General features: G+C 33.0%; 1 protein-coding gene across 7 annotated transcripts in view; it reads right to left on the bottom strand.

Annotated features, from left to right (window-relative positions):
• The window catches only part of UBR3 (ubiquitin protein ligase E3 component n-recognin 3), a 210,515-nt gene that overhangs the window by 99,228 nt on the left and 86,188 nt on the right, over positions 1–25,099 (bottom strand). For all 7 annotated transcript variants that reach the window (XM_079135462.1, XM_079135466.1, XM_079135463.1 and 4 more), the window contains 9 exons: positions 20,371–20,436; positions 20,177–20,266; positions 18,765–18,893; positions 18,125–18,177; positions 17,902–18,035; positions 13,640–13,736; positions 5,349–5,490; positions 1,661–1,765; positions 175–348 (listed from right to left, as the gene is read on the bottom strand). In XM_079135462.1, the coding sequence (XP_078991588.1) occupies positions 175–348; positions 1,661–1,765; positions 5,349–5,490; positions 13,640–13,736; positions 17,902–18,035; positions 18,125–18,177; positions 18,765–18,893; positions 20,177–20,266; positions 20,371–20,436 (990 nt within the window). The remainder of the gene's footprint in view (positions 1–174; positions 349–1,660; positions 1,766–5,348; positions 5,491–13,639; positions 13,737–17,901; positions 18,036–18,124; positions 18,178–18,764; positions 18,894–20,176; positions 20,267–20,370; positions 20,437–25,099) is intronic.

Here is a 25,099-nt window from a genome sequence, read left to right as displayed (position 1 = left end):
GTGAGACAGAATTTGCTTAGATGTATCAGAGGAAATAAAAGACAATGTAAATTTACCTCTAATTACATTTTTTTCTTTCAATATCATGGGGGTTCTAAACAATATATCCCAACGCTTAAACATAAAACTTTTCCTTTCCTTTACTTTTTCCCCCCTTCTTAATTTCACACTTACTTGTAAAGAACCCAAGCTATCAGAACTAGTGCTTGCAGGTGAGTCTCTCTTCACTTCAGGAGCAGTCTCTGGAACTCTCACTCTAACATAGTTTATAAAGTGTCGCATGTTAGATACTAAATTACTGCCAGGAAACCAACTGTCATGACAACGCTCTGGTCCACCCACTGATGTCTAAAACATAAAACATAAAGAATATGAATGCTTGTCACTTCAGATCTAAGGTACAATGAAGATGTAACTAGACCGAATAATTATCCACTGCCTGTCATAGTCCTAAATGCACAAATTACAGAGTGAATAAATTTAAATAATATAATCAAACTGAAACATGAAATATAATAAATTTCTCAATAATAATAATGGGGTTAAATCTAGTGAAATCAGCAACTATCTCCTGAAGAATATATATGTCAATCTGGAAACACCTAACATTACAGAATATTTGTCATCATCCATTAGTAATAACTCATAGTACAATTAAATGCTAGCGTGAACTACTTATGGAAGAAAGTCAAAAACATTAACCAAAAGTATGGCAGAGTCTTAGAGGAAGCTTAATAAACTTTTAGCACCTACAAAAGAATATATGTTGATTCACCTTGGACTAGAAAGTACTATCTAGTTTACTTTGGGGGAGGAGCTGTTATGCTGTGCTATATTTTTCCTTTTGGGAGGCAGAAGATTTTCATATTCTACATTTGTGAAATTGTGTTGTTTTATATTTGTACAAATAATTTGTAGTAAGAACTGCTTTTCTGGAAGTAATACTTCTAAAGTCCTATAACAAATTAACAACTTGTATACTTAATCAAGAATTTATTTTAAAATCTTTACAGGAATAATGTGGTTCTCAAAAATAATTATGCTAATAATTTTATTGGGATTAATAATATAAATTTTCTTTAAAATTAACCTTAAATTACTTGTTTTTAAAAAGCACAAAGAATTTTTAACTTAATCATATTAATCAAATACATACACAAATACTTCAAAGTGGTTTTTTTTACCCTTTTCTAGTTAAAGTCATGCTACCAGTTAATGCAAATTTACATATCTACCTCTCTCTGATGAACTTTAGGCCATCATGAACTCTATTATTCTCAAAAATAATCCTAATCAAATTATTAGAATATCTAGACTGAAGTTCTAACTTAATGTTTGTTTTCCAGCAACCAATGTTCTTACCATAACAACAAAAGTACATTAACCAATTTGCTTAATTTTTATGACATGAATGGTAAATTTCAATTCCAGTAATTCTAAAAGTGAAGTAATTCCATAGGTATCAACAAAAGCACTAAGACAGTATATATTTGAAAAACCAAAGGGTGTTTTCTATAAAAGTAGTTCTTTAGAAGATCTTATTTAAGTATAAGGAATTCATAAATACACTTCATTTATACACTGGCCTAGGAATAATTGCCTAGAGCCAGAGAGGGGCTTATTCCTATCTAAAAATTTTAAAATATAAGAAATTACTTACCTCTTCATCTGATTCATCTTCAGCAGAATTTTCAAGTCCTAATTCAATCAGATATAAAACCATGCAGAGTACGTGTTCTGACAGATTTTGATGATCCATCAAAATCTTTAAAAAAGGAAAAAATTACCTCAAAATTGCTTCTTTTCATAGAACATTTCACTTAAAGATCCATAAACATTTTAATACAGATGAAAATGACATAACTAAATACATAAAATCAGACACATAAGTTAAATGACATCTTAGTGAAAAGACAAGCTAAAACCAAAAACCCGTTTCCTCTACAGAATACCTAGTACATTAAGCACTATCTAGAAACGGCAGTTCACAGATTAAAAGTTAGCTCATTAAGTAACCCCCTAAAACCATTAATATAAATATACCAGTATTTTTAAAAAAAAAATTTTTTTTAAATGATGGTCTCACTATATTGCCTAGGTTGGTCTTGAATTCATGGGCTTCAGTCATCCGAGTAGCTGGGGTTATAGATGACACCACCACGCCAGGCTTAATAAATTAATAATTATTAATAAAATAATTCAACAAGAATACTTAATATCCTAATTTGTTGACACTCTTTTTCAGAAGACTAGGATTTCACATAAATAAATTTGTTAAATAGATAATTGTGCAAATATCAATGTCTTTAGCGTAACACCTAGCATATAACCAGGAGCACAATAAATGTTTATGAAACATTAATGTTCTTAGAATTTGTCTTTAAAATTAAAGGTCTGAAGCTCTGAGTATTGTGTGGGGATGTATAAATGCATATATCAATGTGTGATTTATATGCTGAGAAAGATAAAAGGGAGTCAGGCATGCTGGCACATATCTATATCTCAGTGACTTGGGAGGCTGAAGCAGGAGGATCACAAATTCAAGTCCAGCCTCAGCTAGTTTGTGAGAACCTGTCTCAAAAAATTAAAAGGGCTGGTGATGAAGCTCAATGGTAGAGCACCCCTGGAATCAAGCCCCAGTACCACAAAAAAGTATATAAACAAACAAAGGGAATGAGAGTGGTTACAAAGGTTTCCCTGAGAAAAATCTGCTAAGTCTGACCTTCTATATGAATTATACAGTAAAAACTTTACATATCTTACACAGGATTTCAGGATTATCCATACAAATCAGTCACTTAATGTGATATAAGTGACCACTAATCAGAAGATACCTAAAATACTACAAGAAAAAAAATGAGCTGGCAGCTATCATCTTGTCCTAATTACCTATCTGGTCTAACTATAGGAAAGATGAGTTTCTGAAGGGAGTGCAATGTCAGTTGTGGTTGATACAGCAAAGGACAGGCTAACCAGAGCCTCACAGAAATTGCACAAATGGCTGAAGGGACTAGGAAAGGAAAACTTGGTTACTTAAAACCTAATCTACTGTAACTAAAGAATAGACTTTCATTTGACTGACTTTCTAATACTTACTTGGACTACTGAGAGAGCTTTTTCTTTCATCTCTTGGGTGGTGATGAATGGTGAAGAGTGTAGGCTTTCAAAAGCTTTTAAAAACTGATTTAATAACACAAATTCTCTCTATGACTATCTGATTTGTACCAACGTATTTTGGCCTCTGTTTTCATTTCTAAATATAGAATAATTGTCCAGAAAATAATGTGAGGATTACATGAATTAGCATCTGCCACTTTCTCAGCATAGTACCTAGCAATTGTTGTTCAACAAATAGTAGGTGAATGGTGCCCATGGTATGAGGAGCAGGAACAGAAAAAGGAGGGGACTGAAGGCTGGGAATTAATAAAGATCATCCTTTCTGATTCACTACATTGCAGAGAGGAAACCAAGACACAGGAACATGCCCAGCTAGTGGAAGCAACATGAGAACACAGATGTCAGACTCCCTGGCCACTGCCTATCATTACTATACACTGACTCCTCTTAATAATAAAACATTACCAGTCAAATGCAAATATATTTCGACTTGAAATTCTGCAGTATTACAGTTTTAACTGAGAAACTTAAAAACTAAGGGGAGAAATTCCTTTACTAGATGCTACAAAAAAAAACTAAAAATTACTCTTCTGGGAGTTTTATTTTAACGTGTTCTTTAGTATTAAACATGGTTGGGAATGAAGGTGGTTTACTACCATTGATGTCTATAAACTTGATTTGACAATGCAATATCAGAAAAAAGTTTTTATTACACTTGTGAAGTCAGGAAAGCTATTATAAGTAAATTTAAAAATTTAAAAAGGACAACTAAAGCATTGCCTAATTATTTTGTAATAATATTTTACATTAAGCAAATTTTAAAAGTTGAAAAATATAACTCAAAAGAACATAAATTATTTGTGGTAAGGTGTAATTAATTATTATTACTGATAACAGTACTCAAGTCTCCATTTGAACCAGCTATTTAACCTCTAAACCCAATTTTCATACTGAAAAACATGGATAATAACAGAACCATCACCATAAGAATTCTGGCTAGATTAATGTCTACAAGTACATTTAAAGTACCTGAAAAAAATCTAGCACCAAGAATACCTTCAAATAATGTATGTTATTTGTAAAATAAATACAAATCGCTTTTCAGTAAGAAAAGATATTCTACATTTTTTTTTTCAAGATGAAAAAGAGCATTTTAAAACATTTTATTGAATAATCCTCTAGGGAAGTAATAAAAATAAGGCTTTCAAGGCATTTATTGACACACAGTTTTAAAATCTTAATTAAAGCAGCATAACTTTAAAAAGTAAAATGAAAATTTGACAAGGATGAGGCTGTAAAAGAGGTAGAGAAATCTAAGAGAATTACTTGATTGCAAAGTAAACATTAGGAGAAAGACTAACATGTCTGATGAAATTTATACTTTCTTCTTTAAAAATATTTCTGCATAGCAATTGGAAATCTGTATTACAAATATGTGTAGTTTACTATGAATTTCTTTAACTTTTTAATTTTTCAAATTTTAATTAGGAAGAGCAACGATAGGGTTTCATTTTATTTAATTGCATCGCATTTATCATGGTCTACAGTTATTTTATAGATGTTAATAGTTATTTTATCTATAAACTAGGAAGAGTTATTTTATCTTTCATCTCTTATTTAAATTAGATCATAAAAATTGTATACATACACACACACTCCAAAATGTTACATTTCATACAATTTTTGAGTACATAATTAATGTTATTAAAATAAATCAGTTGTGCCTGAGAAAACACAAGAATAAAACAAATTCTAAATAATAACACATTTTGTGTTTTTAAGATGTCTACCAGAAACATCATAGATGTGACATAGGAGGCCCACTCAAATCCCTCTATATCATACTCCTTATCAGAGGTTAAAAAAAAAAAAAATCACAGAGAAGCCCCAGAAAGTAAGGTCACTAGTCCTTAGCTCATTCCATAACTTCTGTTGTTCCACAACATTCTCCTCTTGTTCTACAAAAGCCATAACCTAACACTTATACCCGAAGCTAAATTATTATACCTCAAGTTAAATACACCACAAAGAATAGTGCTGCTATTTTGTTATTTTCAACTTGGAATTCATACTTATACAATTATAACATATTCATATACACCTTAAATGTATCAATATGCTTTGCTTTATAAGTACTACTTTTATTTAAATATTACCCTCCAGTATTTTTATTCAAAAATTATAAAAATAAATTCTAATCTAAGTCTTTCTAATTCAAACTGCTACTGTACCTTGTAAAGCAGAGTGAATAGCACAATGTGTAAAGTTTTACAGTGCAAAAGTCTCATGAGACCTTTATAGCTAGGATGGAGTGATGTCCTTTTCTTATAAGGAGGCCAGGGATTTCCAGGGAATTTCCCACTCTGTTTTAAACTGTAAAAATAAAACCAAAATTAGATTGACAGTCTCAGAATTAAACTGTGGTTTAAATAGTGATTTATCAACATCGATTTCTGTCACATTTTTCTATGTGGTACTATTTTCAATCATAATTGCTTTAAAATGACAAACAAATCTACTCTCGATACAATGAGCATTACTATTTGCTTTTCTATTGGATAAAAACGAATACAAAGAACTAAGCCAAACACTAGAAGGAAATGTGAATATAAAAATGCTAATGGGCACAGTGACATGTGCTTGTTCTAGCTATTGGGAAAGCTAAGGTATTGAGCCCAGGAGCTTGAGACCAAACCACCTGGTAACAGCGAGACTCTGTATCCAAGAAAAAAAAAAATAGAATTCTAACAAAAAGAATAAAAAGCAAAAAACTCAGAGCAAAGAAATTTCCAGTTCTAACAAATGAGCAAAATGGATAACCTGAAGATTCTCCCACTGGCTGGAAGAGCTGCATGAAATATAAAATATATTCTTTTGATATATATTTGAGTTCACAAAAAAAAAAAAGTGGAACTTCCCAGACACCAGAAAAAAAAAGAAGGAATTAACAACAAGCACTGCCACTGTGCCAATGGTTTTAAAGTCCTTGACTAGGCAGAGCACAAGGTGCTGAGGCCCAGGGGCAACAAGGAGAATCCGTGTAGGTAATCAATGATCAGGTCAGAGGAAAGGAAAGGAAATAAAATGCTAATACCTCCAGAGCGCTTCCCCTCCACTACCTGTTGCCAGGATTACCTGCCTCCAGAGACTTGTTCCTCCCAGCGAGGAGTTAATGAGTAGCCCCTGAGTGACTCTCTTCCTGCCAGGTACCCTTGAGCGGCTTCCTTCCCGCCCTTGGATCACTATACCTTTTAAGTTATATAGGCAGGATGTGGGGAGGACAGAGCATGAGAACAAAGGAAACCTAGAATGTACAAAAAGGGCAGGACACCCCACTTCCTCAGATACCCTGCTCTGCAGCCCCTTCTTTTCAGAGAAGTCTATCTCTATTCTACTCTTCAAATAAAACTTGCTTTCTACGCTTGCCTGGCGTTTCTCTGGTGTTCAGTCTTCAACATCAGGGAAATGGAACATGGCCCTGATTCTCATCATAGGTATCAGTGTTGGGTAGACACCAAGCTCAGAGATGAAACTGAGATTCCCCCCTAAAGCAGAAACCCTAGGAAATCTTTAACCTCAATGAGGAGGATAACTCACAAGGAGAAATAGGAAGTTTCTCTTCTTCTTCTGGAATAGAATAGGCTCTCCAAGAAGAAAATAATTACTAAACTTGTGTAACAGTGGTCCACTTTATGCTTTGAATACAACCCTTGCTGCTCTGCCACTGCAACTTATTTTTTTTAAAAGGACATGTTTCTTTCTCTTCCTCTCTCCCTGGGCCTTCCTAATCTCTCCCCATCCCTAATCTTAGGGGAAACAAGATTACCTTTCTTCCCCATCCTAGGTACAGTTATCTATCCCTGAGTACCCACCAAAGGACGAAGTAATCCAGACTTTGGTGATGGTACCAGAAGATCTCAGAAATGACTATCTTCCAAATTAACAAGTGAATTACAACTCTAAACAGAACATGTGTAATGTAGTCTTTGAATCACCTCTTTAATAGCCCCCTGTTACTACTGATGGGCAGAATCACAGCCTTTGAGACAGGAGTCCCCTGTGTTTCTCCTTTGCTAGCAAAGCAATAAACCTTCTTTTTTCTTTTTCTCAAAATCTGTGTCCTCATTATTGGATTGGAAATGGCATCAGGGACAAGGATTGAGCTTTTGGCAATACTTGTATGCACACAACAGCAGACTCAAAACACAAAAGGAAAAATCTGAGGGAATTATACAGAGAAACTGACAAATCCACAACTGTTTTAGAGAATATTAACTTGTATCTGAGAGGCCGAGATAAACAAATCTTGTTAAAAATTTTTAACAATATAATCAATAAACATGAGGTAAGAACAAATAAATAACATTCACTGATTACACGGATTTAGAACATTTATAATTTTAAGTGCACTTGGAACATTTATAAAAATTTGCTAAATGCCAGGATACACAGTAAAATTCAGCAATGACTAAAAGAATTGATACATGGACCACAATCACTTGTCCAAAGTAAATAAAACTAGAAATCAACTTAAAAAGATAATCCACAACTACAGAAATGTAGACATTTTAAAATACTATGGGTCAGAAATTCAGAGGTTAATAAACTGCAGAAACTTTTAAAAATGAAGAACTGTAATGCCAGCTACTCGGGAGGCTAAAGCAGGACATCACAAGTTCAAGGCCTGCCTCAGCAACTTGGAAAGACCCTGTCTCAAAACAAAAAATAAAAAAGGGGATGAAGAAGTGGTTCAGATGTTAAGTGTCCCTAAATTCAATCCCCAGTAACCAGAAAAAAAGAAAAGTGAAAAAAAAGGATTGAGGATGTACTGCAATGATAGAATACCTCTGGGATCAATCCCCAATACCAGAGCAGGGAAAAAACAGAGAATAATTTTTCAAAAGAATAAAGCAGAACCTAACTATATAGAAAATAAGTATGAGATAAAGTCAAAGAAGTGTTTGGAATGAAATTTATAACCTTTGATACAAGGGGGACAAAAAAGTTAGAACAAAACCAAATATTTTTTGTTGGAAAAAAAATAGTAAAAGTGATCTGATAAACTAATCAAGACTAAGAAACAATAAATGTAAATGAGCAATAGGAATAAAAAAGCAGGCAACATTTTTAAATCATTAAGCATATATTTAAAACAAACTAGCTAAGCATGGTGGTACACGCCTATAATCCCAGTGGCCTGGGGGCTGAGGCAGAAAGATCCCAAGTTCAAAGCTAGCCTCACCAAAAAAAGCAAGGTGTTAGCAAAGTGCTAGCAACTCAGTAAGACCCTGTCTCTAAATAAAATACAAAATAGAGCTGGGGGTGTGGTTCAGTGGTGGAGTGCTCCTTAGTTCAATCCCAGGTACCCAAAGGAAAAAAAGAACTAGATGATTTTTTTGGAAAAACAAAAGAAATAAGATTCTAAATAGGACTATAAGCTTTAAAGAAAATAAATCTGAAGTTTAAGGTTATCTACAAAAAAAAAAAGATATACAAAAGCACAGGTGGTTAAATAGGCAAATTCCATCAAAATGGTACAAAAAACCCATGTAAATGAGAATATGGTTGGACCACTATCCCACAGCTTATATAAATATTAACTCAAAATGGGTCAAAGGCTCAACGTAAGCTAAAACTATAAAACTTTTAGAGAAAAACACTGGATTTAAGTCTTTGTGACCTTGGATCAAACAACATATATGACATGAAAAGCACTAGCAACAAAAGAAAAAAGTAGCTGGGTACAGCCCCAGCAATTTAGAAGGCTGAGGCAAGAGGATCACAAATTCCAGGCCAGCCTCAGCAACTTAATGAGACCTTGTCTCAAAATAAAAAATAAACAGGCTGGGAATGTGACTCAGTGGGTGAGCCCCTGGGATCAATCCCCAATACCAAATAATAACAACAACAACAACAAGAGCCACCTTGGTGTTTCAAAGAATACTCTCTCTGAAGTAAGTGGAAAGTCAATCCACAAAATGGTAGGAAATAGCTGCAAATCATACATATCTGGTAAGTACAGTATTCAGAATACATAGAGTGTTCTTAAGTCTCAGTTATAAAAAGACAATTTTTAAATGGGCAAAGAAATCAGCAACAAGTGGTACCTCACTAAGTGTAGATGGAGAGATGGGAAACTAAAATAAGGAGAATTGGATGAAAATTGCCACTCCACCAACTGCAACAGAATTCTGCCTAGAAGACTTGTCTCTGAAGAGGATAAAGCACCAAACACAGGTATGAGGATGGAAGATTAAAATCATAGTATGCATAATTTGATTCAGAGTCCCTAAGGCCTTGTTTCCCATTCAGTTCACAAAATACAGGCAAGCAAATCATTACCTTCTGGGAAATATAAGACACTTTTCTGAGAAATCTGACCAGAACAAGATCTAAAGAGACAACACAAAGGATCCCAAGAAACCTGCATAACTAAATCCCCTAAATTAAAAGTCAGCTTCTACAAGTTTCACCAGCTGGTACAGCATTTAATAACAGGCATCCAGAATTATCAGACATCTGAGGAATGCCTCTCACATGAAAGCTGGAGAGCAAACAATACATAATCTATTTTTGAGGAAAGAAACATTATGTAGCTGGAGAAAAAAAATCTTTAAGAACTACCATTAACACACCAGAGAAATCAATTACATTTATGGTTCATAAAGTATATACCAAAAAATTAATTTTGCATTTTTTAAAACACTGCTTTCTATGCAATGCTACAATGGTCATATATAAGCATAATTTTCAGAACAATTCTAATATCTCATGATTAAATATTTCAACTATTGTATTTCCTTTGGCACAGAGAAGCAGTTTTTAGTTTTTATTTTGTTTCTTTGTTTGCTTTAAGTACTAGCTCTTAATTTTTATGCAGCACCTAGATTATTAAAGTGTTAAAACATAAAGGTTATATATTTGTTCAAGTAGCAGGTCATACATCATTTTGACTGCTCTTTTCAAAAACATTAATGGAATAATGCAAATGATATGCTACATGACAGCAAAAAAAAAATTTATATGACTCAAACCAACACCTAATTATTGACCAGTTACAGACAAAAATGATATATACAAAGTCATACATCATACTTTCAAGCATGGGGCAGTAGCCATTAACCTTCAAGATGAGAAAAGGGAAACAAAAGAAATTACAGAATAAAAAATTTACTCTCCAGTTGAATTTAAAGCAGTCCCTGTGTAAAATCACTTTTGTCTTTTGAAAAAGGCCTAGATCATGGTTCTAACACTGCCATTAATGAACATGTTTCATTGAGTTTCTCTGGGCTGCAATGGTCTCATAATGTAAAATATAAAAATGAAGGTATAGTTTTCCATTTGTTGCTTTACTTTGCTGTTGTTTGTTGTCATCTTATTTTTTGTTTTTGTTGTTGTTTTTAAGAGCTGAACCATCCATTAAAGGGTATATGGTAAGCACTGAGGGAAGCAGGATGAGCCTTCTTTTGTTGCCCCATCCCTCTTTCAATGAGAGCCCACAAAACACTTTTATGGAATCTGCTCCAAGTCTTGAAAGGCCTTTCCCAACAATAAGATCCCAAGATTCTAAACACATCAATATCACATAAAGCAAATAGTTTGTTTTTCTCTTTTCACTTTAATTCTCAGAACAAAAAGAAAAGAAATTTACTTGTCATGCACTTAACAAATATTTACTACCTACAAAGCGCCTAGCACAGTTATAGATTCTAAGGATACAATAATTTAAATTTACCCAGCCATTTTAAACTAGTATTCTTCAAAAGTTTTTTTCTATATTGTCTTCTTGCAAAGAGACCTAACCCAGTAAAGTCAGTTAAGCAACTTTTTTATCTCTTGAAACTCAAAAATGAATAGTCAATAAAACAATACAACAATATCATATTTTACATTTTTTAAAAATCCAAGTTTTACATGGGAAAGAAATATATTCCTTCATGGACATATTTAAGTAAACAAAATGTTATCAGATAAATATAATGATTTTCACATAGAATTTCAAAGGTTAATATAAGAAAATGAGTAAAACCTTTCATAGTCTGCAGTTAGAGTACATTTGTCATCTATTATTACTGCTTTCAGTATACATTTCTTAAAAAAAAAAAAAAAAAATGTCCAGACTGCTGAGAAACTATATTTAAAAAAAAAAAAAAAAAATGAACAGGAACTCAAAAGCCTAATTGAGGAACTGAAAAAATTAAGAATCACAAAGAGCAACATAGAAAAAAGGATTAAAAACAGCTTTGGGGATATAGTCTTATCTGATTATGCAAAGTAGCTATAAATCAAAATATGATATAGATCTTAACAATTAATAACACATTAGAAAGCACAGAATTCCTCCAAACATGGTATGTATCTAAACCACATTTCTCAACATTAGCCCTAATGACATTTAAGGCAAGGTAATTATTGGTTGTGGGGTAGACCTAGACTCTACCAGATGTCAGTAGCAACCCTCAAAGTTTTCAGGAAATGCCAGTGTTTCTTGGGAGACAAAAATTGTCACTAGTTGAGAAACACTACTTTACATGAAAGAAAGAAACTGCTTGGAACTAAATGAAAAGTTTGCTAAGTGAAATATAGAAGATACAACTCTGTTTTCCTTTCAGAGTGTCTGGCATATAATAAACAATAAATAAATAGGTACTGTTAAATAAAATATTCCCTTTAAAACAGTTTACATTAATAATTTAATGACTCCTTCAAAGCACTCAAGTTTGAGCCCAAATGTGGTCCAAATTTCTTTAGCTACAAAGTAAAAGAGAATATTAAGTTTGCTATATGTTTATACTTATGTATTCACTATATATTAAAAATGCCTAACCAACAACAACATGAAAAAAAAGGCAGAGCAACTTAAGAAGTTTATGAAGTCCACTTAGCCATTTATGAAAACTACATTAGTTATTTAACACAAAAGCATCCTCCTGCTCATTTTTCATTTTTTGATTCACACTATTTAAATTTATTTCACTTAACAAATAAACTCTGATTGCCTACTACGTGCCAATGCTGAGATATAATGTCCCTCAAAAAACTAAAAACTTAGTAAAAGCCTATAAGCAAACAGATTATTACCAAACCAAATGAAAAGAACAAAATGAGGTGGCTAAGAAAGGAGAGAAGAGGGCTGTGGGGAGATAGCTCAGTTGGTAGAGTGCTCACCTTGCACGCACAAGGCCCTGGGTTCAATCCCCAGCACCACAGGAAAAACAAAAAGGGCAGAGAAAAGAAAAGGGCTGGGGTTGTGGATCAGTGACACAGCGCTTGCCTAGAATGTGTGAGGCACTGGGTTCAATTCTCAGCAACACATAAAAATAAATAAATAGAGGTATATCAACAACTAAAAGAAATATTAAAAAAAAGAAAAGAAAGAGAGAAAAGAGAACCTCAGACTATTTCCCCAAAGGGTTTTTAGGAAAAGGCAGAGAGAGATGCTGATGGCTAAGCATAGTTTTGTTTCTGTTTTGTTAGGTTTTCCTTATTTTCTTTAGGGGAAAGGGGAGCATGCTAAAATTCCACACTCTACAATTTTCTTCTGATAAGTTGTCTGTGAAACTCAACACATATCTCTTACTGTAAATCTTGGAAAAGGAAAAGTTTCAATTACATGTAATATCTATAATTATACTTTGATAGTTATCTGGATATTTCCTCAAGATCAAAGACATCTGCATAATTTTAAACTTGTTTTTAAAAATATTTAACTTAAGCTTTAAGAAAGCACAGATAAAAGACACTGATGTTCAGCAAGATGATATTAACTATTAAGATTTAAAAAGAGGTGGAAATAATACATTAAAAATAGTCTAGGTACAGTGGCTCATACCTATAATCCCAGAGGCTTAGTGGGGCTGAGACCAGAGGATCGAGAGTTCAAAGCCAGCCTCAACAAAAAAAAGATGCTAAAATGCAAAATAGGGCTGGGGATGTGGTTTAGTGGCCAAGTACCCCAGAGTTCAATCCCTGGTACCAAAAAAAAAAAAAAAGTCTACAATTTACAATAAAGTACAAAATCAAATTCATCAAAAAGATATCCTTCAAAATTTTATTTTCTGCAGTCATCAACATTTCAAACTTTTATTTAAAACTATAAAATTCATTTTGCTTTGTTTTCTCAGTTGTCGAGAACATAGCAATATTTTCACACTTTTCATAGACAACCACCATCATCTCTGAAGTCAATTTTATTTTCTTAACTTGTGCCTCCTCTACTGGCTCAAAAGTATAACAACATAAAACCACACCTCAAAATCTACTGATCAAAGAGTAACTAAATAGGTAATATTTTTATTTAGTAATCATATTTCATAAATTTAATAGATTAACATCAAATTTTTGATAAAGATCTTGAGAACATAATATCAGTCTGATTGGTTTTTGAAAATCTTAAAATATTTACTCCTCTAAGATTTGAGGGTATACTTTCATGAAAATATAGCAAATGGGTTATAATTGAAAGTTTCTCATATAAACACAAAATATTCCATTGTGAAACTAGTCAATTTGGTGAACTTACAATGCTGTATATCTGTCCATTGCAGACTGCACGTCTCTACGGTAAACTGTTCGAAGAATGACCATGACAGGGTCAAACTCCTGATCCCAGACTTCGGCTATTTTTCAAAAAAAGTAGAAACAGAACACTGACTTCTTAGGAATAAAGTCAATTCCTAATGACTTATTACATTTATTAAATAGTTTAAATTTTAAAAATGAAATAGTTCAATTTTATTATATTCGCCTTAATAAGTCTGATGCTCTAATTAGTTTTCTAATTCAAAAATCACAATTTCAGTATTATGTTCTCTTAAGCTGTACAAATACTAGTGAGCAAAAGTTTTGCAATATAACAATGCCCCACCATAAAAGTTTAGTTCATTTGTTTTTGTTGTTTGTAAGGTGCCCATTAGAAAGTAAGAAAGATCTTTAAAAGTATCCAAAGGTATAACTATGAAATCAGATTAAAAAATTAATGAACTGTTGATTTTCAAGGGTCTTATTTTATACACCTTTTTGGTTTATAAAAAATTTTCTTTCTGTCCCCTTGCTAAAATTAATAATTGTTCTCCTTACCTTCTGCATAATTATGAACCACTATCCCATATGTTTTATGTGTACTACTGGTAAAATACAAGATACTTTTAAATGTCAAGTGCATAAAGGTTTTTAATTTAATAATTATGTAATTATTTTTAAAGTGTATAGGAAAATTGCAAGCTGCCTATAAAAACCTATAACCTAAGAATCATATTTAGGTTGAGGTGAAGTTTAAAAAACAAAATTAACTCATTTAATAAAATAAAAATTTTAGAAATCATTTCCTTGAGAATATCTCTTTCCTGGTTAAGAATTTTTTTTCTTTCATCCTAACAAAATTCTTAATGTTTGAAAACATGATACAGAGTTTAAACTAAATTCAACTTTCTAATACAAGAAACTATTAACTATGGTCCCTAGTTTGTCTCAAACTCAAATGGGCTTAAAAACCATCTTAAGAGTGTGTTTAAAAAGTAGTTTCTCTTGGAGCTGGGACTGTAGCTCAGTGGCAGAGCGCTTGCCTTGCACGTGTGAGGCACTGGGTTCAATCCTTAACACTGCATAAAAATAAACGAATAAAATAAAGGCATCCTATTCATCTACAACTACAAAATTTAGAAAAAAAAAGTAGTTTCTCAGGTTCCTTCCCCAGAGATTCTGATGAGAGCAGATGGGAATGAGGTACAGAAACCTGTGTCTTTAACAATGGCTGCAAGTGAGGCTGGCAGAGGTAATCCACACGTTACACTTTCATAAACACTGCTCTACACCAGAATGTCACTTTATTCCTAAATTCACCTAAATGTGTGACACAGGGTTCTTTATAATAAATAAATACTGCTTTTTCTTTAATGGAATGCATTTCAACCAGAAACTCTAGATTTTTCTTGCTTCTTGTGAACTCTCTGAAAAGTTTAACGTGATTTGGCTTTTCTGCTGCTTCACCAAACATGGTATATACCAGATAAAACTTCAAAATAGTTTGCTTTTTCATTTAGAAAATGAATGTTGAGGAGCACATAACTACTATTCCCTTCAAATTTTTAACTTAAGCAAAAATCTGGAAGTTAAAAAATAAAGATTGAATCAAAACTTCACCTGTCTGGCTCTTCTCAAGTATATCATCTGTGAATCTAGGGGGGAAATCTTAGAAAACTAATCACTTAAGGAAAGAGTTTCTATATTTATATAGGTTCAAATTTGCAAATTTCATCAGCATTCTATACAGGTTTTAATTTGAACTGTTTCAAACTAAAAACTGGAAGTAAGAAATATTTCAAAATAAAATATAGAAAACATTCAAGATGTTTTTAAATACATATTTTATAATTTCTGGTTCATTTATGGTTATGGTCACTTACAAAAAGAATTCATATCTAAAATTCCTCTTATAATTTAAGAGTCCTCTAAGAAGCCTAATTATAACATAAAACGAAAGATAAGTAAATAAATGGAAACACATTACTCTTTACCATAAAATACATAAATTTCATAAGAAAGCTGAGAGAAAAAAACAAAACTGAATAAATAAAAGGTAAACATTTTCTTTCAGTGCATAAAAGAATTCACCTTTGGAGAACTGATAGTTGAAGGAATTTATGTACATAAATATATTTGAGAGAACTTATTATATAAACATACCTTTGGGAGTATACATGCCTTGTTGCATAGAACCTCCAGGTTCAAAAACAGGAGCCTTAAAATCAGCTACAGCTGATAAAACAGATTCGAAGCTGTAACTGCCTGGGATAATGCCACTTTTGGGGTTGGGATTTTCTGGAATATGATGTATGTGTCAAGAAAAAAAAATCATCAGAAAAAGCCAACTTCATAGCCTTTCCAAAATATCCTGTCATGGTTTCCTAATTAATTTTACTCCAATGGGGAATAACTGGTTGCAATATATGAAATATATAAAATTGGCCACAAGAGGGCTATTTAGCAAACCAATGGTAACTTTTTATTAATTCTGATTTCTTTTTCAATATTTCAAATCTAGGAGCCAACTAGTAAACTGTACTGTATGATGAAGTAGTTTCCAGGTATATTTCCTCCCAAATGAATTCATCAAATTTCAGAAAATAGAGGAAAACAATTTAATTGATTTCCATTTTGATCATTTTATAAATACTGTACCTTTCCTTAGAAAAACATAAAGAATATATTAAACATTAGTCAATACTTTTATGAGCAGAGATCACTTTTCCAAAAACACGAAATTTTCTCAAAGAAAAAAGATGCAAAGCAAGTTAAATCAAAGAAGGAAAGCAGCAAAATACAAAGTTTCTCTTTTTGTTTCACATTAAAATATATAATTCTTTTTAAATTAAAAAGTTACAGAAAATGTTTTTGCTCTGAACCAGCACCACACAGTCTACAGTGGATGAATGAAATCATTCAAACATCAAATTGATGTTGTCTATGAAAATCTTAAAGGAAATCACATAAGCATTCTAAGAGGTATTATTTTACAAAACCAAACTTTCAATTTTTCCAAATGAAATCATAAGATATATACTCACTAAACTCAAATATTTTCATCACAAAATAACATTATACTCTTTATCTAAATGTTCATTTACTGAAAAAAAAAAGTACCTATCATATGCTCAGTCCTATGAAAAGAACCATAAATTTCTGATTTGCAGACAAGAATCTACGAACTTGAAAATATTTTTTTCCTTTTCAAGACTGAATTCTAACAAAAAAAAAAAAAATCCTCAGAATGTTTAAAACCCTGGTAATGGTAATTACAAGGTATACCACTGTGAACTAGAATTCCAAATCTGGCTACACAGATTAAAGTAGACCTAGTTAGCTACCTTTTCTAAAATACCCAAATTCCTTTCACTAATACTATTCTAGAATGTTAGTTCCTGGAGAGTCCAGAACCACTATCTCTGAGGTCTATACTGAAGACTAAGGGAAGACTCCTGAGAGATAATAATAGGGTTAAAAATACCTGTCGCCTCTCCTGAACACACACTTGAACAAACAAATGGCATCCATTTTATTCTGTATTATTTTTCTATTTCAGAAAAGCATTTTTAATTAAAATACTGATATACTTTTAATTCATAAAAATCATTTTTTTATTTTAGATACAACTAACAGAACATTAAACTTTAAAAAGGATATGAGGTCCAGCAACGAACTGTGTGTCCTGTCATTCATACATAGCTGGGCTACCATCTCTGCCCTGAGAATCTCATCATCAGACATTCCTAAAATTTTTAAAATAGAATCAATAAGTCTGAATGTAAATGATAAAGAAAAAACTTACCAACATTTTATCCAGCTGTTTTGCCAAATATAAGATGCTTCAAATTAAAGAGTGAAGGATACAAAGCCCCAAATTTAACTCTATTTTAACTACCCTGCTATTTGCAAAGCAAAGGATTCCCTTAACCAAGGGAATTTAAAAAAAAATATTTTTAGTTGTAGATGGACACAATACCTCTACTTTATTTATTTTTATGTGGTCCTGAGGACTGATCCAAGTACTTCATACGTTAGGCGAGTGCTCTACCACTGAGTTACAACCCTAGCCCCCAAAGGAATTTTCTTAAAGGCTGTTCTAAAAGATACATCAATTGCACAACATATCGAGAATTTGAAACTATGTTTAAACATATCTGTATCTTTTCCTTTTTCCATAAACTGATTATTGCCCCAGGGAGAAGGGAGGAAAGGGAAGAAAATAGTTAATATTTAAGTATTGTTAATATTAGTAGTTTTTACCTAAATGTAAACGAAGACTCAAAAGAATCACAAGAAATGTAAGAGCTCCTTCTAGCATTGATCTTTCGTGCTCTGCATCAAGTACTGTATTTTGATGTTGCGATGCCATTGTCAATAAATCAACCACCTTAAATCTATAAAAATAAATATTTGAGATAGATTTTTAGAGGTTAAAACAAAATTAACCTATATTCCAAATATTTCTTTATAAAATTATGCTTACCGTTCAAAGACAGATGATATAAAATAATCTGGGTCAAGTCTAGAAGCACAAACCTTTAAAAAAAAAAAAAAAGAAAAAAGTTTATATCTTAACATTCTGTTTTACTTCTTAATCATTTTTCCCTGTATCTTATGAGGTTTTGAATCATGGGGTGTAAGGAATTACTGACCTGGAAGAGTGTTTCCCTCCCAAGTCATAAATATAGTAAAATCTTACTACAGCACATACACCTCAAGTAAGTCAACCAACTCACCTTATCTAACTCATACACCAACATGGTATTTCCTCTAAATCGAAGCAGAGCTGAATATATACAGTCAAGTACAGCCACTATGCCATAAATCCCACCAGAATCATTCAAACTAATCAAGTCTAAACTGTTTCCCCTGCCCTGTCTTTCCTACAGAAACCAAAACAAAGGCACTGGCCTAGGTCTTCTCACTCCTGCCTCTTACCTCCTGAGCAAAACTTTATGGAGCTTTGTGGCCCCAAATGGTACCATATGAACCCTTTCCTTCAAAATGTAATAACTTTCATAGGTATTGCCCTCTCCATGTCATTACTTTGTTACCTTTATAAACTAAAATTCCACGGTATTAGACACTTCAAAACACAACTCAATATTATCAAGTTGACTTACCTGTAATAAGTAAATGTCAGGATCTATCATGGAATTACAGAAATGAGACTGGACATAGGTCATGGCTTGTCCTTTGATTTGCAAACCATTTCGTACCCACATATTGCTATGGATTTCAGCAAGACTTGCCTAATAAAATACAAAATAAGTACATTAGAGAATAAATCACCTAACTTCAGTCTTTATAAAATCATATTATATTAAATAATCATTCTTAAATATTTCATGACTTAATCATAATATAAACCTGGCATTCTAAGGTTAAAGATATTCAGTTTAAAGGCTGAGAATACAGCCCAGCGGTAGAGAGCTTGCCTAGAATGTGCAAGGCCTCAGGTTCCATTTCCAGTACTGACAGAAAACAAAAACAAACCAAAAAAAAAAAAAAAAAAGTTGTTGGATAAAAAGATATTCAGTTCAAATACATATTTTTAAATTTTTCAAATAAATATTATATTTTATGTAGCCACCTTTTTTGGAGTTTATATGTGAGTTATATTTAAAGATGACTTCTAGATACATTTGTAATCATTTTACTGAAATCTTTCATGAGAAATTAGTGCTCATTTTCACTTAATTTCTTTCTCAAAAAATGCACACAAACATTATGCTCCAAGAAACACAATGGAATGAGCATAAAATAAAGTTGGCTATTTAAAAATCAATGAATACAACCTATATCTTTAATTCAACCTAATTCAACCTTTAAACAACTCATCTTCCAAATAACTGGAGGTGTTTTAAAAAGGACCCTATTAGAATAAATTAGAATGTGGGTCTTTTAAGAAGGACCCTACTAGAATAATAGGATTCATACCCTATTAGAATAATGTATTTATTTCCAATATCTACTACAACTAATCAGTTATAACTTTATTTTTTACCTGTTCTTAACCCCTACTATTGAAATTCAATGATTAGCAATCTCCAATAACTAGGAAAAATAAACTGACATGCAAGTTCCTCTAATGTATATAAAAGACTGGCCCAGAAAATTATAGTGTGAGAACTGAAAGAAATCTCAGTGCTTACTAAAGCTAATACTTCTCTTTTTTCACATTACAGATGAGGAAACTGAGAACCAATGAGGAAATTTCCCTAAACTGTGAGGAAAATAAAATGTTGGGAGTCCCAAAAGCTAAAACCTAATGGCATCCAAAACAATGCTAAATATATTTAAATTCCTCTATAGGCAAATATAGTGAAAAGAATTCCTGGGGAAATTAAAGCTAAATCTCATAAAACAAAAAACACCTAAATATAATCAGGCAAAAACACAAGAATTCAATTTTTTTAATGTTTCCAAACATTTAGGTTATAGTAACAATGATAAAGGCACACTAATAAAATAAGGAAAGTACCATTTAGTCAAAGAACCCAATTCAAAACTTTTTAAAAATTTGAATACATACTTGAATTTGGAGTGGGTGAATCATTAGTTTCATTAACATCTCCTGATCTGGTAAAACAGAATCCAAATCTAGTTCTTGACATTTTACAGCCTAAAAATTATTAAAAAAAAAAAAAAAAAAAGTAATTCAATATTTTTCCCAAAATAAAAAATGACAATTTTAAAACAAAACAATTTGTTTAATGAGAGTCTTACCTTACTCAAAAACATAGCATAGTAACGATGTAGTGGCAGATGAAAAGTGACTTGGTTAGGAGCTGGCTGGAATGAACAAAATCCACAAATCAAAGAATGTTTAACAGAAGTTCTAAGAATGTTTTAAAGTGTTAAAACCATACTTTCACTTAATCCCTAAACTTTATCAAAACTTAAAATTTCAGAAGTATTGCTTTAAAAATCACTACAGATAGAATTATTCCAAATTTAAACACCTAAGTCCCTGACAGAAAGTATATACTATTCATCTTTGAGTCCTCTGAAGCCTCCAGCATAGATTTTTTTTTTAACTTAAGCTAAAGCAAATAATCATTATAAAAAATGGAATGGAACAATTTCCCTCTGCATTAGTCCATTTAGGGACTCTTCAATTGCATGCATTGCAAACATGATAGTAATAATAATAATAAATTCAATTAATATTCACTAAGCACCTATTATGTTAGTATATTTCCATTCAACAATAGAGAATTCAAGCTTAGAAAATACAAAAAACTTCCTGAAGCTCAAAAGTGGTAAAATGAGGAGCTTGTCTGGACTCCACTGCTATATTCAGAGCATTAAGAGGACCAGACAAGTCTAAACCAAGGTACATATGCAGGGTTATCCTTAGATTCCTTCCTCACAGCCGGGTGAGACACTCCTTGAATAGGTCAACCCTTGTATAGGTCAAACATCAGCCTACACAACAAAACTTCATAAATAATGTCAATAATATTTGGCAGCCTGTGAATATTATAAAAATTTTATTTTAAATCTGTGACTCCCATGGATCATATCACTAAAGGGCAAAAGCACACCACACCTGTCATTCTTATACAAATAAGAAAAGTCAAAAAGCTATTATTTGTTCTTAATGCTGTTATCAATTTTTACTAAATATTTTCTGCTAAAAAAGTTTTATGGGGGGGGGAGGTTCTCACACGCTCTCCGATCGGGGAGGCGCCCATCTGCTTTGGGGGTGTTGCCCACCCTCAACGTGGGGTGGACGGGGGGGGGGGGGGGCAGCACCCACCAACACCAGTGGCATCCCTTCCTTCCAGTTGCCAACTCCTTCCCCCTCCCCACACTGCCAAGGGATGGTTAGGGGTGTGGGGAGCGGGAGTGGTGGTGGCAGCAGTGTACAGGGAAGGGCGCACCAAGGCCTCCTGTCCCAGGGGGTGGCCAAGGTGTCGGCTGCTGGGTCCCTTCATGCCTTGGCCCTCTTCCTTCCACACCTCGGAGCGGGAAGAAAGGGGTGGAGGGTCTGCCCTGAGTGGGTGCTGCTCTTCAAAAATAAATGTTTTATCCTGAGCCAGGGCCAGTGGTGACAACTGTAATCCCAGCAACTTGGGAGACTCAGGCAAGAGGATCTCAAGTTCGAGGCCAGACTCAGCAACTTAGTGAGACCCTGTCTAAAAATAAAAAGGTCTGGGAATATGGCTCCATGGTAAAGTGCCTCTAGGTTCAATTCCCATTACCCAAAAAAAAAAAAAAAAAAAAAAAAAAATTATCCAAAACATTTAGGTAATTGTGCCAATATAATAACATCTTACAGATTATAAAGAGTCATAATATGTTACCATCTCTGAAATTATCTTTTTAAAAACCAGAATGAGAACAACATCCTCTTCAAAATGTGAAGGACATAAAAAATTGTTCTTGTAAATAAAAGTTTGACTTTCATTACCATAATCATTTTAGTAAAACAGTCTACACCAACTAGTTAAATAAGAATCTCTGATAATTTTCTTTGAAATCACTTAGGCACAGTCATTAAGAACACACTAGTATGTATATATTCAAATCCTAACTTAACTCTACCACCTAGAACCACAAAACTGTAAGCAAGCAACTTAATTTCTCTGTGCATAATAAGTTGCCTAACCTGTAAAGTGGGAATAATAAACAATAAAATGATTGTTAAAAAATAAGTAAAATGACATAGTACCTAATACATACTGCTATGAACTACTAAGCCATGGACTCTATTTTACCTTTGAGTGCTTTAGTATATTGTAAACACCATTTTCTATCGTCTTAAATTCCATGCTCCCTCTTTGGCCACTTGATAAATTCCTCTTTCTTCACCCCTAGTGTATATACTGGTGTCCCTGAATTCCATTTTCCATTTGCTACTGTTCTCATTACACATGACTTTATCTAGATTCATAGCTTTTATTGCTAAATCTACTCCAATAATTTCTAAGTCTCAGCAGAAATCACACTAAAGTGTCTACTGAAATCAACACTTAATATACCGTGGGTTTTATAAATACAGTGTCCAAACCAAACTCAGCATCTTTGCCCTAAAACTCAATCCCCCTTGATGGTTCTTCTCCAGATTCTACATAATAAAAATCTAAAAAGTAGTCTCCTTCCTTCTCAAAAGCCTCCTCCTCAAGGCACCAAATTATGATTATTTGATTTTTTGTTGATAGACATTTTTAAAATTTATTTATATATGGTGCTGAGAATTGAACCCAGTGCCTCACACCTGCTAGGCGAGTGTTCTACCACTGAGCCACAATCCCTACCTCTGATTATTTGATTTTTAAAGTATCTCACAAATCCACTTTCTCCTCTTTCTACATCACATCTAACCAACCTTAGCTTAGACTCTCAACATTTCATACCTAGATCGTAGTGGTAGCCTCTGCTTCTACTCTTATCCTCTGTAAGAGATCTGATGTGGTATCTTTTTCACTCATGATCCTCCCATCTTCTTCAAAGCATATTCACATCCCCATTCCCCAGTCGCCATGACCACACACAGGGATTGGGGCCTGAAAGTCAAGTTTATAAATACCCACATCTGACTGAAATCAAAACAGGGCAAAGGACACCTAATTTAACAAGAACAATGAGTTTCCTTCACTCTTAAAAAAGTGTGGAACTGGGACGTAGAGACATTCATATGACAGCCTTGGAATATGCCTGAACCTGCAACATTAGGCCAATGTAAGAGGACTAGTTTATCACATGAAGATAGAAGCATGGTGAGGAAGGAAAAAATGAGACAGATACATGGAGCAAAGAAAAGGCAAAAGAGGAGCTTCTATTCAGCATTCCAGTCCATTCCTGAGGTCCAGGGGCCCTAAGTCCCTGAGACACCCTATGTACTCATCATAAATTATCCCTCCTTTAACTTAAACTGCTTCAAATTATTTGTTTCCCTTGCATTCAAACAAACCTTGACTAACATAACTTCTCTCTAGTTTTTGGGTTTTTGTTTTTTTTTTGTTTTTTTGCGGTGCTGGGGATATAACTTCTCTCTAGTGAAACCTGTGTATGCTGACAGAAAATAGTCTTAATAAAACATTAATTCAATATTGAACTTCTACTCACAATCTTTTAGTCATTCCTTACCCTTTTAGCCTTGTGATACCCTTCTAACTTCTAAGACAAAGCTTACCTTCCCAGTTTCATCTCATGTCACATAAAGTTATGCACCACAGGCAGGGCCGCCTAAGTCACCATACTTCTGTTCCTTTGTTTATGCTATTCCCTCTGCCTTGAATGCTGTACAGACTTCTCCCCTCACCCCTCAAAATAATACATCTTTAAGACTTTGCTCAACTGACACTTGCTCTAGGAAGCTCTATTCCTGAGTCCTTCAGGCTAAATCAGAAGCTCCCTTCTGTTCTCCCCATAGTACCTGCTCACAACTTCACAGAAGCACAAATCAAATTAACCATTTACTTATCTTCCACATCCTTAAATCAGGGTCTGTTCATCACTGTCTCCTACTGTTTATAACACTGCAAACATTCAATGAATATTTCCAAACAAATATTCTAATATCCTTTTATCAGAAGACTCTAGTCAAATCTCTCTGCTACATATTAACAATCACCACCCCACATAATATTCACGTTTGAGGTTTCTTAAATGGTCTGCCATAAAAGAAAATTTATTCCATTCTGTTTCTGTATAATTATTTGATTTGGTTTATTGAGTTCAATATATATTATTTGCTTAATCTTTACTGTTTTACGATAAGAACTTCTGACATCCACCTACGAGGACAGAAGAACTAATAATTATCATACATGTAATGTGTGTCTTAATCAATCCTCATTGATTAATATTATGATACTCAATAGATGAGAAAATGGACTGAGCAATGTTAAAAGATATTTTTAAAAAACGTAAAAAACACATTTTTTTTAAAAATGTGTCTACAGTCACATAGTTAACTGAACTGTAGCAAAGTAACAATTTACATGCCTACCTGCCTGACTCTAAAGTTCTCAAAAACTAGCATACCTGAAACACTATTAAACAAAGAGTTGAGAAACATGAGGTTTGGACCCAAAACCACTAGTAATTTGCTACATAACTATAGGCAAGTCATTTAATATCTCTATCTCCACTACATACCTACAAATAAGAAATAATAAAAACTTTTAAACACTATATAAAAACATAACCCATCTTTTTATTCCTTATGTTCTATATTTATTTTCTTTTCTGTTAAAAATCAATTTAAATTCTTCATGACATTCAACATTTTCCTAAAAATATTTGTGTGGAAAATATACTATTTCCTTGAATTCAGCTCCCTCTGTATATCACAAATGATTCTAAATATCCTTAACTCCTTCTTGAATCTAACTATGAATTGATTTCACATCATTTACTACATAATCTTGTGTATAATATAACTTTCCCCTACTTCAATCTTCCTATTATCTTAACAATATCGCCATTTCAACAATAATTTCTA

The sequence above is a fragment of the Sciurus vulgaris genome (assembly GCF_902686455.1).
Source record: "Sciurus vulgaris genome assembly, chromosome: 3".
In the NCBI taxonomy this organism is placed as follows: Eukaryota; Metazoa; Chordata; class Mammalia; order Rodentia; family Sciuridae; genus Sciurus; species Sciurus vulgaris.
The sequence above is the reverse complement of the archived record's forward strand: the minus strand, read 5'-3'. Positions and strand labels throughout refer to the sequence as shown.